Genomic DNA, 18258 nt, shown 5'->3' on the forward strand with positions numbered 1-18258 from the left:
TAACGACAATGCGCGGAGCGAATTTTTGTATTCAGATCTTATATTAATCTTTGCAAGGGTTAGTACCTATGCCTTTTCTATAATATAACGTTGTAAGAAATTACAAGTATGTAATTGAAACATTTTACTGTGTCGTAACTGGTTGGGACGGTTTCACTAATTTGAACATTAACCCAATAATGTTTAAAGTCGCCATACTGCGAGATCTCTCTTACGCAAAAGATAAAGATAAATATGAAATTGTATATGCATAGGTATACTCGTATCCTCGTTCAATAACCTGATATTCCTTACCTAGGTACAAAACAATAAATATATAAATAAATAATTGTACACATATTTTACTCGTATCATCCTCTCTCACTAAACGCATACCTATCCCATCTCCGTTCCGTCGTGTCTCTAATGTCTCCTAATTGACTGACTATAATAATTAGTAACTACTTAATTTATAAACTCAATACAAGCCAAAGTTATGAAGTTAAAAAAGTTATTTAGAATAGGCCAGTTGTTGGTTGGTAAACTACTTAGGTATGTATGTAACTATGTAGGTACCTAAAACAGTAAACGTATTACGTAGGTATTTTTTTTAATACCTATGCCTCTTGACCATAAAACTTTTCTCTTACGAGTACGTAAAGTGTATGACGAATCAGGTATATAATACGTATATTATATTATAACCTGTGATCTCGCCGCGGGCTTAAACCATTTAGCCAATTTTGATACAGAAACCTGATTATAATTAGTTTGCCTTTTCTTGCAGAACTCATTGCAGCTATAATTTATTGTGCAATAATAATCGGCGATTCACGTCACTTTAACGACCGCGTGGGCAAAATTTTAACTCATTATCGTTGGAGGGGAACATTAAACTAATTCAGAGACATTATCGCCGTAATGACGTGTGGCGGGGGGGTGCCGCCGCCGCGAGCTGCGTGCGGCACCGGCGCGAGCTGGCTCCGCTCGCAGCCGCGCCGCAACCTCGGTTCCCAATCGGCGCGCCGCAACAGACTAGATACTACCAATTAAACAACAATTACGAGGCCTGGGTACAAAAATTGTGCGAACCATTTACATTATAGAACGAACATTAACAGAATAACATGCTTATTCCATTTTGATCAACCTAACTGTCTTGCCCATATAAATCACTAATACTTTAATAATTTGTGTAATTTGCAATGAAACATTACTTTGCCTTTATTAAGGCATAATTCTTGGGCACAATTTTTATCCTTACAAGTTTCTTATGTAAATGAGACTTTATTATGTAGTATTAGGTATGTAGTTAGAATTAGACTGTTAAGGAAGCTCTATCTAAACTATCTTACCCAATAGTTTAATGAAAATTATATAAAAAGTAGTGTTCAATTAAAGCTTAACCGGTGCGAATATTCCTCTAACAATACTTGGTGCTTTAGTAAATACTGCATAACAAAGCATTGCGCGGGCCGATAGCTCGCAATCGTAGTCTGCTCGCTATACAATACAATGAGACCCTGAACCACATTCGAATACTTAGCCAACGAATACCGAACCGATGCTGATGGCTTTGGGAACCACTTCAACCTTGGAGGATATAATCAAACGGAGACGCCATGTCTGTAATTTTCTGTACAAAACAGTCTGCCGATTTTTGCGGGGGAGGGGAACGTCAAAAATACATTGTGTATGACCGTTGGCCGCCTATTTTCGACAGAGGGGAAAGCCTGTTAATGGCTACTCCGTTTAGTTGTATCGTCCAAGACTTCAACGCTACTTACCTAGTTGGGCTATGTCGGTAGAAAAAATAAATAATTACTTAACTAGGTTACCTAAATTACCATTTTGGTTAGCATAAAATAAAAGTATTTGATCAAATAATACCTTAGGTAGGTACGGTATCAAATTTGTTTGACCATAAATATCCTGCGGCTATAGAAACGCAGGAGTAATAGGTATAAGACCATACGTATGTCGAAGTATTTCACCCAGGCCTATGCGACGGTCATTTAACTTCTTAGGACACAATTTTATTTCATTTTAACTGCTAATAAGTACGTCACTACAGGTAGTGCAGCTAAATACCCTGCCCTTGCGTATGAAAGAGGCGAGACATGGATGGATGCATATCCATCCATGTCTCGCCTCCGTCGTTGCAAAAAACACAGTACCTGGGTGAAACATGATAGATGGGTGCTCTAATGATGAAAATTATAGACGTATATTAAGAATCCCAAGTCCCAATAATTTTATAACAACAATAGGCCGAGAGAGCACAAGATAATCTTACCCAAAGAGTAAAGTAAGTATATCTTACCTCTCACAAATAACTGAACCAATAGATACTCATACAATTCGTACATACCCTGACTTTAGCTACTTATAGAATCTATAAACCCTGTGTCTGTGTGTGTGAAACCTGTGTCGAAACGTCGGTAAATAGGTAATATAAAGGTAATTGAATAAATTTCGCGTTAGACCCGTCTATAAATATGTGTTCAAAACGCGAAGGTTTTAAATATTATATTATAGAATCTAGATTCGATAACCTTAATGATACGTATAGGTTACTAAATTCACCTGTCTTTATATAAGTTAGGTCTACTATAACAGGAAATTAGTTCGATTGTCAGCCAGTTATAGTGTCATCGCTCTTTCAGATAAGAAAGCTAGATTTTTAATTTTCCGAGTGGGATATTAGTTGTAGGTAAATCAGTTTCGTGGCGATCTTTATCGATCGTAATACCAGACTAATCATTTTAGTAAATTACTGATTATCAACATTCAATAAGAAATATTAACTTAGAAAAAACAAATCGTTGAAGTTAGCTGTTTTTACAAAACAGCCAACCGGGCCAGTTTACCTACAGGTGTGAATTTACGAGGCGCTTGCATAATAACGAGACCGTGCGCGTGCGCGCCTTCTCCGGTTGATCAAATTGTTGGTGCCACGGAATAACTTATCAAGTTATCATTGGTGCCCTGGTGCCATCAAAATTTGCGCGACGCATAATTTTATAGGTACAGTCCATGCGCTCACAAAATAATTCGGCAGCTCTCCAGAAAAATCATCGAGGTCGCCGGGGTTGCCAACAATTTTTTGGTGGAATATAGTATTTTCCAAAATAAGGCATCAAAAATATAGTACATTTAAAAAAAATAGTACTTTTAGATAAAATTCTAAACATAAGTGTAAAATTCGTTTAATCGGAAATATAGTATTTTAGCGTACTATATATTTTTCCAAAAGTATATAGTACAGAGAACCAAAATATAGTACAATACTATATTATAAGGATTCTAGGCTTTATTTATGGCCTGAGAATCGTGTTAGTTTAAATCAATATATGTATTTTTGTAATTGATTAGGTACTACGCAACGCACCAATATTTCCTCTCCCGCCGTTCGCTGTACCTCGTGGTGTGTGTATGTTTTATTTTTCTAAGCGCCCTTGAAGTTGTGAACATACTGGGTAATTTTATCTTTCTTGGCATTAATTTTTTTTTTAATTCCATTCAAAGATCTAACGATAGTAAATGTTACCATACTGAATTGGCCTATCTATCAGCTTAGCACACAAAAAAAATCAAGCATCTACCGCAATAATTCACGTCACCATAAATAAAAATCTCATCGTACCGGCGATAGGTGAAAAATTTAAAAAAAATCATAACTCCGAAAATACGAAAAATCGCGGAACATACATGGGGGTGATTCAGATAGCCCTCTAGGTCCTCTACCTCCCAGCTTCAGTATATCACTACTTCTTGGGACACCCTGTATAGTACGGTTGGCAACCCTACCGGGGACCGTAGTGCTGGCTCGTTCCATGCCCAACGGATCGGCATAGCCATCCAAAGGGGGAACGCAGCCAGCCTTATGGCAACCCTTCCGCAGGGTTCGGACCTGTTGTGATCTAGGCTAAATATACAGGGTGGATTTTCTTTTTGGGTCAGTGAGGGCAGCTACCAGATCCCGTGCTGCTACGAGAAAACGGTCTTAGAAGACCTTCCCTCGATTTCAAATTAATGAAGATTGGTTTTTACAGATTTTGGAAAAAACATACACGATGCGAGAAAAAGGTCATTTTTAACAAACTTTTTTTTTTGATGCCAATCGATCCCATTCCTGTTGAGGATCAAAAGCTTGTATGGAAGCAAAAAAAAATTTCCGACTAGAAAAGCCAATGGAAAAAGTTTTCTTTAATTTGCGGCTTTTTAGTGCATTACCGTAAGTTGACCCCAAATAAACTATTGATACTGGATAGGAATGGAATCGATTGACATACAAAAATAGCATTTAAATCTTCTCGGGGCAGAGGTGTAGGGTTGGAGCCGGTCTACCTAGCTTTATTTGACGTTCATAAGCGCATTGTAATTATGCCTACTTGAATAAACTATCTTTTATCTTTTTATCTTTTTATCTTAGCATGTGAAAAACAAAAGTTTTCATTTTCATACAAATTGTATGGGGAAAGTTTTCCTCGATTAGTGGCTTTTCTAGCCGGAAAATTTTTCTTCAATAGGAATGGGATCGATTGGCATCAAAAAAAAGTTTGTCAAAAATGACCTTTTTCTCACACCCTGTATGTTTTTTCCAAAATCTGTAACCAGCAATCTCCATCAATTTGAAATCGAGGGAACGTCTTCTAAGACCAATTTCGCCTAGCTGTACGGGATCTGATAGCTGCCCAGTGCCCTCACTGACCCAAAAAGAAAATCCATCCTGTATACATACAATACCCATTGGGCTAGGTCACCCATATTATATTTTATTTATTTTTAGGGTTCCGTACCTTAAAAGGAAAAAACGGAACCCTAATAGGATCACTCGTCTGTCTGTCTGTCCGTCTGTCACAGCCTATTTTTGCCGAAACTACTGGACCAATTAAGTTGAAATTAGGCACACATAATTATGTAAGTTTGTAACCCAAAGATGGACGTGTAACGTAAATAAATGAATTTTAAACATGGAGGCCAAAGAGCTCATTGTAACAATCTCAAATATTTTTTTTTATAATTTTAGGATAAATAGTTAGTTTAGCAGTTATTCAAGAAAATAGGCAAAATATGACCATATGACCCCCTTATCTCCGAAACTACTGGGTCTAACATTTTGAAAACTTACACAAAATAGTTTTTTACCTATAAATGACAGGAAAACCTATTATAAATGTGCAGTCAAGCGTGAGTCGGACTTAATGTACGGAACCCTTGGAACGCGAGTCCGACTCGCACTTGGCCGGTTTTTAGGTATTAGTTGTAGTTTTGTAGGTAATATTAATTTTAGGTTACTTTTATATATTTTTGGAATTAAAATAAATAGTCCTATCAACATATTTCAATTGCAACTACTGTAGTGAATTCTATGGTGAATATTTTGTTCGTTAGCAGTTGTGATGTAACTTCAAATTTAATGTTATTTTCATCCAAGCAGCACAGGAGTGGTGCAACAGTACCTACTACTCATCTCTTTTTAATTAATACAGTTATACATATGTACTTCGCCGCTTAATAATGAGACAAAATGACATTCTTCAAGATACCTTTAATTTGCTTTACTACATTCGAATATAATTTCAACGTGCGGGGCCTAATAAAAGTACGAGTCACATATTTATGATTATTATTACGCTGCACAAACTTCTTCAATTATATATGAACTATGTAGTACGCGCTTATCATGTAGCCTATTCCATGAATGTTACAGAGAGGTAGAGCCAAAATTAAAAATATGTATCTGATTTATGAACGCAACTCCTAAGCTGAACGGTTCCCGCGCTGTCAGCTGTCAATGTCATTGTGTTTATTCATGTTAGCCTAGACCATTAGGGTTTAATAAAATATAACTTTTTTAACAGAAAATAATAGTAAATATATAATAAATATGTGAAAAAATAAAATATTAGTGTACGACAGTCCGACCAATTACAAGCAAAAAAAAAACAACGGGTTGCACTCCGGGAGTGCCAACAAAGTGAAAACTCAATGACTAGTCCAAAATGTCTGCAGCACTATATAATTGACCCATCCTCCTTTCTAGAGTCTGTTCGGAAAGAGAAGAGTCATGGAATGTATCGGGCCCCATACATTCCACGACTCTTCTCTTTCCGCAAAGTCTCTATTAAAAAACTTTAGTTCCGAAATTACTGGTCAGTGAGCTTGTTTAAAATTCGAAATTCAAATTTGTAGCGTTAATTGTTTAAAATTCGAATAGAAATTGTAAAGTTACCTTGCAGACCTCGCATCTAAATATATATGGTCATGATATTTTGAGTTTTATTCACCAGTACTATAGGTACTAGAGTTCACTTTTATTAGCGATTTCATCAAGATGTAGCTTTATTGAATTATGTCATTGAGTTTTTCTTTATTGATATAAATGCCATCTAAATAAAAAATGAGTGGCCATCTAAACCTTACGGTCACGTGATCGCCTTACGCTGTCTCGAGTTTATCGTTTTTTTCCCACCTCATAAAGTGCGCAACGCCACTAAAGAATTTTTCACTTCAAAAGAAAACTTTCAAAGTTTCATACGGCATATAATTCTTGGGGAAGGTTAAGGTGTAGCTACAGTTTTGTGTAACCCGAGCGAAGCCGGGGATGGTCGCTATCGCTATTATTACAAAAATATAGTGACACATTGTCAACCACATTCCTTTACAACTTACAATACATACAAAAACCAGCAACAACGGTTGCACTCCGGGAGTGCCGATAGAAGTGAAAACTCACCTCACTATGTTACCGACGCCCGGTAACACGATACATACGTTTAGCGGAGGTATTCTATTTATTTATTATATATTATTATCATTCTCAAATAAGATCACACTTTTTCATTGACATCTTTATTTACATAATGACAACGTCAAATACCTAAGTCAAATAATTTGAACATAGGTAAAGAGTCTTGAAAAGGAGTCCGCAACATAAATGTCAAATAACATTGAGTTTTTCTTTATTGATTTAAATGCCATTTAAATTATAAGTGGCCACCTTACGGGGCTTACGGTCACGTGATCGCCTTACGCTGTCTCGAGTTTATCATTTTTTCCCCACCTCAAAAAGTGCCCAGCGCCGCCGCTAAAAAAGTTTTCACTTCAAAAAATACGGTCGAATTGATAAACTCCTCCTTTTTTTGAAATCAGTTAAAAATACCTAATTAAGTAGGTACATAAGTTTAGGACAATACATTGCGTAACACATGATATGGGTTTACTTTGATTCTTCAATGCAATTTCTTTTGTTTGATATACGTAACTCTACTGTAATAAATATAATGGTCATTATATTTAATTTTAGAAAATAACATACAACATTCACGTTTAAAAAGCTCATAGCGCACGGTTATGTAAATAAAACGATAGTTTCCCTTAACAACATAATTGCCGTACTTTCTGTCATTAAACTCATTAAATTATAATTCCTCCCAATTTAGGAACGTTTTGTGTGATTTTTAGCGGCCAATTTTATTCAATAACAGGTTATATTATATATGCAATAATATGTCTGTCGTCAATAATTTAACATTAAAGTGGATATTTGATTTTAAGTAAGTACATAGGGAGAAATATGTGATTATCGCATTACGCGTTTCTATTCTAAGATGTATTTTGTAATAAACGGTACGGAACAAAAAAGTAATACCTAGCCATTTGCTACCTACGTAAGTATGAATATTTAAGTAAAGTACCGGTACTTAAGCGAGGCGTAGCCTAGGAAGAACATGCATGCAATTTACGTTACATCACCGACTACTAAAGTAAACTGCATTCAAAAGTTTGATCAGATACCGCAATGTAATGAAACATGCATGCAAGTCTAAAGTCTCGCTAGTCTAACTAAACCTCGCTTAACACTTGTGACACTATAAAATTAATACATACGAGTAAATCCTTAGTACAATTAGATGTTTTTAGGGTTCCGTAGTCAACTAGGAACCATGTCCGTCTGTCCGGCCGTCCGTGGCTTTGCTCAGTGATCGACTGATCGTGCTCGTTAGTGCTAGAAAGCAGAAATTTCGCATGGATACATAGATCTTGCATGGCGACAGATTTTTTTAATAGGGTTGGTGTTGGTACCATACAAAGTGTTTTCTATTTGTTTTTTTTTCGCTTTCGTCCAATGGTTTGGAATAAGGGTATCACATAACCATTTTTTGATAAAGTAAATATATTTGCGGAAATAATCGCTCCGAAAGAAAAAAAATGTAAGTAAGTACATAAGTAAGTAATCATTTATTGTCATGTATGTGCGGCCCTCCCTAACTTTTAAACCATGGGCCCAAAAATATGGAAAAATCGTAAATCAAAAGTTTAATACTTCAATGAAAACTATAGCGAACATTAAGGGTCCAGCCATTTTTGAGTTTTTGCAAAAATTCTATTCTTAGTAAAAAGACGCAAGTAGGTACATTCAGCAGCAATAGTTGCTAAGCGGGCGAGATGTTCAAAATGATCTTGACGCGAATTTATTGTTAAGAGAATAAGAGCGCGTCAAGGTAATTTTGAACACCTCGCCCGCTTAGCAACTTCTGCTGCTCACTGTACAAAGCGCTGCAAAGGTACTCCCTTATGCATGTAATGTACATAAATAATACTAACTAAGAACTCACGCGTCTGGTCTATTCTGACAGAATGATAACTACGGAACCCTACACTGTGCATGGCCCGACATGCTCTTGGCCAAAGTTTTTAAATTAAAATCACCTAACACTATATTTTGAGTTCATGGGCAATCAGTCAAAGATACAAATTTTACATACACAAAGTGGGAACAAATCCACCATTACATTAAAAATACTAAAATCCATACTAAATCCGAAATAAAGCATCCTCGCCTCTCGCCTCGTAACTCATATGACTGGCTGCTTCGATATTGTAGGTAGGTACAAACAAGTAATAAACGAAACAAGCACGTACATATACGTATACTTATTACGCGTACCTACCTCGTATTTGAGGTTTCTATTCTACCGTTGCGAAACGATAAGAAATGGTGAAGGTACCGGACAATGGTGCCAATTTCACTAATTCGCCTGTACTTGCCATCTTACTTATAGCAATAACTGAATTAGGAAATGTCTCAAGTAGGTACAATCGAAATTACTAAACTTTTTATCTACACTTTTAGTGTAGGTAGGTAGTATTTCTGCCTGGATAGACTGTACAGACAAAATTATTAAATTAAACCCAATAACGTAACTAACATTAATTAATATTTAACAAGCAAGGATTACCCACAGTCTACAGTTAGTTTTGTAGGTTGGAGCGGTCAGTCATGCCTGTCATGCTTGTCGTTAGCCTGTGATGATTACTTCCCGTCTATACATACTCGTACAGTACACAGCCCCGTATGTACCCATTGTCACTGTGACGAGGTAAAAAATGAGTCCGAAATTAAAATCTTTGACTGTACTTATACTTACTTTACTCTTTGCTGTACTTGTGACAAAAAATTTATGACGCTGAAATTATTTTTCTTTGTATTATGATTTTTGACAGTATGACTAACAATAATGATTACAATATTATGGGTCAACAAAATCGGAAATATTTTATGGGAGCCAATCAGGAGCCAATTTAGACCCGCCTTCTTAGCACTTTCGTGGTAGCGTCTGTGGAAAATTAGGATAACTAATTTTTAATTTAGAGTTAATAATTATATGGAACTTAATTGACCTGTCCCGATTTATAAGTTCACCTTGCCACCAAAATGCTACCCATAATATTACCAAAATATATTTACAGTAACTGAAACATTTTGTTTTGACCCAAACCTATAAATTTATTCGGTATCATTTTCTTTTGTTTCAGGGAGCAGTATATTTTCAATGTATTTGAAGTCATTGTTAGCACACTGGAAACAAAATTACAAAGAATAGAAAACTTAGACAAGGCTGTAGAGCATCTTATGAGAAGAGTCGAAGCTCTCGATTCGAGGGTAAATGATAACATTCATAAAACGGACGCCATCATTTCGAAACTTGGAAACCTCGACCTAAAACTGTTTAGTCATATTCCTGCAGGTGACGAAAAGAGCTTCGCTGAAACTAGCACTAAAAGACAGGTAGTCAATCGAATTAGTGATGCTCAACTGTTAGACCGGAAACTAGAATCACTGGATCAAAAAGTTTCTGACATTGATTCAAAATTGGTTGGCCTTAAGAACCAGATAGACAACAACTTCCTGCCCGTGGACGATATCAATGCAGAAGCAAGTGAAAAAAAGCCCATAAGCCTCAATGTTATAGAAATTGCTAAAGGACTGAATACCGAGGTTATTAATGAAATTACAAAAGAAGTAGACCAGCTTAGAACATCAATGTCGACTGTCGATCGTAAATTACAATTTCATATTAACCTTGTATCTGAAAATTTAGGTAAGGTCTTGTACATGATGGCCGACGTGCATGCCGCCATAGTGGAACCCGAAACAGCTTCTATTAATGTTAACAGTCTCTTTAAAAATCGGACAACTACCAGCACGCCAGCTCCGTCACCAAAAGGCAGTAAAATCGATACCCTCGTTAATAAAATTATTCCCATGATGAGTGTATCGGAAAAAATGGACGAAGTATGGGATGTAGTCGTTGGAACCAAAAGCTCAGTCGATGATTTGGTTCCTAAGTCGGATGAACTTCTGACACAAACTCAACGGCAAGAACGGGCTATCGGTCAAATTCACAACGATTTACGAGTAAAAACCAATCTTATAATAGAAAACTTGGACATGGTTGAGAAAAGGTTAAAAAAACAAGAAGATGATGTAGCGACGTTGGCTCAGAGACCCGTGCCCGCAGAACTGCTGCTGGACCCGACCATCGACCGACTCGTGGAGTACGCGCCCAACAGGTTCCGCACCGACGAGTTCGCCACCGAGCCTAGCACCAGCACCGTCGCCGCCACCACTATGCCCACCTCTACTGTTGTCAACAGGTGACATCTTTTCTCTCAATTATCTCTTAAATACAGCTTAAAATTAAACTTAAGTATCTGCGAGCGAATCTGCAAAGCGATAAGCGATTGTTTACTTATTGTTTACTATTGACCTTATAGATTTTGTTACGCATTAGCGAGTTTAGTGGTCCGCTGTGCGCGCGTCTACTGTGACTAATGGTTGTATCGCACGCAGCCCGAGCACACCAAGCAGCTCGAGCACCGCGCCGGGGCCGCTGGGCGCGGGCGCGGGCGTGGCCGTGGCCGCGGCGGGCGCGGCGGCCGGCGCGCGCCCCGCCAGCCGCAAGGGTGGCATTATCTTCCCGAGTGTCAAGAACAAGCCCATCATTGGCAATAACACCTTCGCCTCGGAGATCGTCGCCAACTATAAAGACGTGAAAGTGAGTCGATGTTACATAAACTCCTATAATTACATACTATACTCGTGTACCTATACCGTACGGTTTTGCATTTCTATCGTTGAATCAATCATAAACGTACCACAATTAAAATGTGATAGCCGAGCGAATGACATAACTAGCGTATACGTTACCTTCTTCATAACGTCACCACGAACATGGTCATAATGTTTTGATTTTGAAGAACTTTTCCTTTGCAGTCAGCAGTCAGGTGAGGTGATAGGTATATGTATGAAATATGATATTTTACATAACGATAGATAGATAAGTATAGCTAAGTGATATAGTACAAACAGGTAAGCGGCCATGCACTTTTACAGCTATACATTAGAAAAAGAGTGATTAAAAGAAGTGCCCCTCTGTTGACTTGTAAAAGAAAAGAGGTTGTGAAACAAATATCATCAAATACTACTTCCACCATATCTTAAATAATTATAACTCTAGCTACGGCCTTGGAGCAGCGTTTCTGGCAATGTAGATACCTACACGTGACCTATAATTTATCTCCCGCTGATTGACAATCGTTGTTAAAATTAGTTATGTGAAGGTAAATTATATTTGTAAAAGTTATTTTGTCGTAAATTGCATACGGTACCCTAGTTTATTTGCGACGTCGAAATGTTAATTAACCGTTACCTTTCAATTCGCGGCACAAGGCGGTAAATGAATGTTATTCAGCCTACTGCCTCTACGCACTTACCTTTTACTTCCCGTGGTGTACCAATACGAGCACTAGCAGGGAGTCCTGTCGGCGCTGCTGTGCGATATCTACAAACATACATACTGATTAAAGAACTGGATTCATAAGGGAAGTAATGGAAAGATTTGCGAGGTCCAGGGGGCCGATTTTAGAATTTCGATCGCTCGATTTAGCCACTCGAAATTCGGTGGAAAACAGCAAAATGATAATTTTTGAAATACGAGCCATATAAATTGGGAATCTAGTGGTATTGACCACTCTATTTGAATTCTATTAGTAGAATTTAAATGCCTAGCAGTGGAGATATTATTTAACGAAATACATGAAATCGAGTGGTCGAAATTCAAAAATCGGCCCCCTGGTAGGCTTCCGTAGCTCAAAGAGCAACACACGGATTGTGGAGGATGCGGGTTCAAGTTCTGCCGGAAGCGTATCTTTTTCCATTTTTTCCTTTAATATAAAATTTGGAATATCGCTCGCAGACGTATCTGCTGGCTAATTTTTTTTTAAATGGATTGATTTGGGAAAAAAGGGTAGGATTTTATTGCAGATCATACTTACTACAAATCAAGAAAGTTCTAACGAGCCTTAACTCAGTAAGATTCGATTAGGGGCCCGTTTCTCAAAAGCTTGTAACTTGTAATACAAGCGGATGACACTTTTTGACAGCTTTTGTCAGAAAGGGACCTCCACTTATATTACAATTTACAAGCTTTTGAGAAACGGGCCCTAGGTAAATATTTGTTTATTACAGAGTTACAAATGTTATAGTTGAGCGTTTTCCAATAAAAGTGTACATTTCATTCATGTCTTCAAAATATTGACTTCTTGGGCTCATTTTACTCAGAATCATTTGTACATTCACGCCTCATACATGAAAAAATGTGTCCCAAAATTTTGTATGAAAAAATTTTTTTCACCTCAGCAGCTCGAACAAGGGTACTTTGCTACTTAAAAACAGTGAGCAAAATCGCATTTTGCTCACTGCGTAAGATAAAGTGAGCAAAGTGCAATTTTGCTCACTCAGTGAGCAAAATGTGATTTTGCTCACTGTTTTTAAGTAGCAAAGTATACCCTTGTTCGAGCTGCTGAGGTGAAAATTTAATTGTTGGTATATCTTAAGAAAACATGAGTGAATAGTAATAGAATCTAGTATAGAATCTTTCGCTTGCACGGGACTCAAAATAAGCACTCGAAGATATATCAAACTTTGATCTCTTGTTGTACAAATAACTATTTCCAGTGCGTCACGTTCATACAAATAAAAAAAATTCATACAAGAATGTGACGATCTGGAAAGGAATTTTTTGGACACATTTTTTATGTATGAGGCGTGAATGTACAAATGATTCTGAGTAAAATGAGCCCAAGAAGTCAATATTTTGAAGACATGAATGAAATGTACACTTTTGTTGGAAAACGCTCAGTTACCACTTTCGACTTCCATCATCAGGTCCGATTGACGATACCATAATATTGTATTATCAAGGAAGCTATGCCAAATTTCAGCTCATGAAATTGTAAAACAAAAACTAAGTCACATTTATATGACTTGCAACACGATTATGGACATCGGGCTAGGTAAACTACTTAAATAAAATCTTGTACGAAATTATTATGAATACCTACTTAAAAGTAGGGTTTACCATTTCCGTTGCTAGCTTGTGTATCTATATTTATCTAATCAGTCAACTCATAGAACTAAATACTTGCTATTATAATACGGTCACAAGTAGGTACTAAAGCAATTTATAATATCAAGCATAGCAGCTTACCGCCCTGCGACCTCTACATTCTGCTCTGAACTGTACAACATACGCAACGGTGGGTATTATTACATGCAATCAACTTTTAAATCCTTGAATCGCATTGGACTGATAAAAATGCAGTGCATTAGTTAGGTAACGTCGCACATGGCTCGGCTATTACTTGAAGCTGTATCGTGGTTCGGAATTATAGTAGGTACATATTTTACTTTTACATATTCCTGTTACGTCTTATACAAACGAACTTTCAGATAATTGCCAGACCCTATATTTGCATAGGTTTCGCTTTAAAGGTATGTTTAAATGTGGTACATAAGTTCCGCTCGAGAAAAGTTGCATCGGGCTCAGCTTATTACGTAAATCTGGTTCATGCGCATTAAACAGTGCTTTCCGTGGCTTTGTGCGCGGCGCGGGCGCTGCAAAAACCGGCCGTTCCCACCAATCGACAGTTACCAATGATTACAGCGGGTTTATTGTTCTTAGCGTACGTGAACTGCTGTTATGTGGCAAGTGATGCAACTATTTAATACAGGTTTATTCAGTTCTCGTGTGTGTGTGTTTAATAAATTATTGTTAACCCAATTCAAAATGAAAAACACGTCATAGTTCTTTGTTAAGTAAGTAGATACTTAAATAATACTTACGAGTATTCCATTGCTACAGCTATACTACACTATCAATCTATACTATCTATTCTATAGTCTAGACACGGCTGTCCGCGCGGCTAAGTTCGATAAAAAAAATCGTCAAGCATCTTATTTTCACTTATATTTTTTTCTATTTCTTTTACTTATTATTATACACCTAATTTAACTTTATTATTTTTTGCTTTTATTCCAAATTTCAATTCTTTATTTAATTTCAATACATGAATGACACGCAAACTCCACACCTGCGTGTTTTAATACGATGAAAGATGTTAAATTCGCACGCGCATGTTTAGCGGTCGACGCAATTAATAGATAACAAGAATTGCTCGTTTAAAGGTATTAGATCCCTAGAGGTGTTGATTAGAGTTAAATATGTGTGGCATAACTGAGCACTTTCGCATTGCGACCAAATGCGATGCCTAGTCGAGCATCTTATTGAACGCAAAGCGTAGGGTTAAACTTTATTAGGAAATGTAATCTAGTGCAATTTGCATGCTATTGCTATAGATATTTAAGTCTTTTACCTACACTGTATCAAGCTATTCTTGAAAAACATAAAGGCACAAGTACGCCCGAATCCAAATATGTACCAACAAAAAGTTTGACCTCAGACTCCTCAGAGGCTCAGACATCGCTTATGAGAGTTACGACAGACCTAAAAAATTGACGGGTGTAGTCGACAATCCGCGAGGCGGCAAGTTTTTGCCATAGTTATCTTATCAGTTAAACTAAACTTTAGTTATCTTAGCATTTATAAGAAATATTGTCTTTACTCGGATAAACTCGGCTCTCTATAAATTCCAAAGATGTATAATCAGGAAACAGTCGAATCGTGACGACTGCGCTCCAAGCAATAATGGAAATAAGCCACGACTTTCCTTTTCTTTCGGTTATTTAACGACAAAAAGCAGCCCTCCGTACTTAATTACTATAATTTTCTGAATAGGCATAGTAAAGTAATAACTACGTTGTGATATCCTTGTCAGCAGTAAGTAGATACACTTTGTTAGTACCGTAAAACGGGGTGAGTAGGTTTCGCGGGGAGAGGTGGGTTATGTATGGGGAGAGAAGGTTTGAGAGGGGGGTGAGAAGGGACTTTAAGGCTACTGCTACAAAAATAATGTATTCCAATTTAAAATGGAGCTATAGTAATACGCATAATAAAAAAAATCGATCCAACAATCTTCCAAAATCACCTTTGTATGAAAACTCCTCTCACCCCAAATACGAGGCACTACGGGGTGAGGGGTTTTCCTCTTTATCTTGTTCTTATGAAAGACAGAAAAAATAAAGAATAATTTTGTTTTTGTACCTATAGTTATTATGTATTTTGTATGGCTGAGCCTTTTCTAATCACAGCCTCTATAGGTATAAAGTTACTTTCATAAGGCGTTAAAACAATGGTAATATCACACTCACGCTTAGAATACTTTCTATGTGAACTTAAGCATGTGAAGATGTAAGTGTCATGTGGAAAGCTCGCGATCTTTGCAAACAGCGTTGCGCAATCCGCAACTAAAGCCAAAAGAATAATTATCTGCTCTCAGACCAACACTGAGATGCCACTAGGGTTGCCAGATGGTCGGGATTCGGCGGCATTCTCCCGATTTTTAGCATGTGTTCCCGATTCCCGATGAAGTGAAAATTGTCCCGAAAAACAGCTTCACGTTATAACACAATCATTTCAAGTTCCGAACTGTCGTCGAGCGAGCAAGCGACCCGCGTCGAGCCCGTCAGCGCGCGCGCGGGGCGCGCGTGGCGAGATTGGGCAGAGCAGCTGACGGATTTGTTAGCCGTTCGTCTGGCTCGCATTTGGTCCAGGTCGCTGTTTGTCCAGTTCGCGTTTGGTCCAATACGCAATTTGTCCTAAAATCCGGACCAAAAGCGAATTGACTTAGTAGCAGTTGGTCCCAATCGGAGTTCGCCATATACGCGTTTTGACACACTCGCTGCTCGCCCCAAATGCGGTTCGTCCTATACGCAAATAACCCTTTTTCGTCTTTCTTTGACTAATTGGACGTTATATAACGTAATATTAATGACATCGTCAAACAGACAACAATGTGTTTTAGCTACATTCCATGCTTCGTTAACAAGTCTGTTACTTGTTGATTTTAATTTCCTTCTATCTTAACGCTTATAGTGTTTTAAAGGTTAAGGAAGTGTAAAACATAATGTATCACTGGTGTTATAAAGCCAAGACAAGGTCCTAAGTATAGGTTTTTTTTGTTGATGTTAAGATAAGTTTTAAGTTGTTTTTTAAATAAATAAACTGTTTTGCCCAAATGAGAGTTTTCTTTCAATTATTACGCTGCTTTAGGATTGTAGGTATATTATCTGATTTTAACATCTCAAACCGTGCAATAACTCCCCTGCCTACTCGTATCTAGACGAGTAGGCAGGGGAGAGTGGTTACCATTCGTATATTTTCTTATTGAAGGCCTTGTAAAACAAAGGCTAATACAATATTTAAACGTCCAATTAGTCAAAGAAAGACGAAAAAGGCTTATTTGCGTATAGGACGAACCGCATTTGGGGCGAGCAGCGAGTGTGTCAAAACGCGTATATGGCGAACTCCGATTGGGACCAACTGCTACTAAGTCAATTCGCTTTTGGTCCGGATTTTAGGACAAATTGCGTATTGGACCAAACGCGAACTGGACAAACAGCGACCTGGACCAAATGCGAGCCAGACGAACGGCTAACAAATCAGCTGACGCAGTGCCAATAATGTAAAATATCGTTGTTTTTAATACAATTAATTTAATTTGATAGGTTTTTTTCCCGACTTAAGGCCCAAAATCCCGTGAAAATTTATATTTTTTCCCGATAATAGCGGCTTTCGATCTGGCAACCCTAGATGCCACCGACACATTTGGACATCAAATAAACCATTTATTAACTTACCATTGGGATATTAATGGGCTCTGTCGCGAGACATTGCTATTATTGCCACAAGCACTTATATACCTACTTTGAAAGGAAAAGCTATTAACTGGATTTTACGTTACCAACTCGACAAGTTTAAAAAGAAGTACATACACGGATTTTACTTATTGTATCACATGATGAATGATAAAAGCGTGCTTATTTACATTGTTGTGGAGTATAGGTACATACCTATGTCTTTAGTTGGCGATGTTAAGAGCTGGAGTTTTTCTTAGCAGATAAGAATGTTTACACACAGATTTTAAACATCATGCATAAAGACATGCAGATTCCGCATGTGTAATGAACAGACATAATAGGGGAAGTTAGCGGTCCGGCTCCGGCCCGTCACGTCACGCCAGCATGCCGCGGAGGAAAGCCGCGAGCGACGCACGCGCCGGTACGGGCCCGACTTCGACTCAGAAAATTACACTCGTGTCGCTTGAAACTTTGTGATCACAGATAAACTGTCAAACTTTGCACATTGACATTTCATCTTGACCTCGGTGGGCCACCGAAGGCTCATATTTAGGTTTAAGGGAGAAAGCATTATTGCGATCTCGTTCCCATTCTTGTTCGTAGATTGCCCAAGGATGGGCCAACCTTTACACTATTATAGTTCTATCCAATGATATTATATAACTATAGATAGGTTATACTCGTACTTGAGGAGCATAAAAAATACTTCCATATTTATTTCTGTGCCTATGAAGAAATCTGTTATGTTTGATTAATTTTCGCATTCCCTCCATCTTTGTCATACTCGTTGTTAAACATAAGCTCGTCTCTTTCTCTTTCGGTGTGCGGGAACTCGTTGGCACGTGCACATTGCTCGCTTGCCCAGGTGCGACTAAAGGCAACTTGTCCAA

At 37.7% G+C, this 18258-nt stretch overlaps 1 protein-coding gene across 1 annotated transcript in view; it reads left to right on the forward strand.

Annotated features, from left to right (window-relative positions):
* Positions 1-18258, forward strand: part of LOC134661164 (fibrinogen alpha chain) — a 95906-nt gene that overhangs the window by 73523 nt on the left and 4125 nt on the right. Inside the window, exons 2-3 of the mRNA XM_063517120.1 lie at positions 9805-10926; positions 11123-11327. Coding sequence (XP_063373190.1) covers positions 9805-10926; positions 11123-11327 — 1327 coding nt within the window. The remainder of the gene's footprint in view (positions 1-9804; positions 10927-11122; positions 11328-18258) is intronic.

The sequence above is a fragment of the Cydia amplana genome, chromosome Z (assembly GCF_948474715.1).
Source record: "Cydia amplana chromosome Z, ilCydAmpl1.1, whole genome shotgun sequence".
Taxonomy (NCBI): Eukaryota; Metazoa; Arthropoda; class Insecta; order Lepidoptera; family Tortricidae; genus Cydia; species Cydia amplana.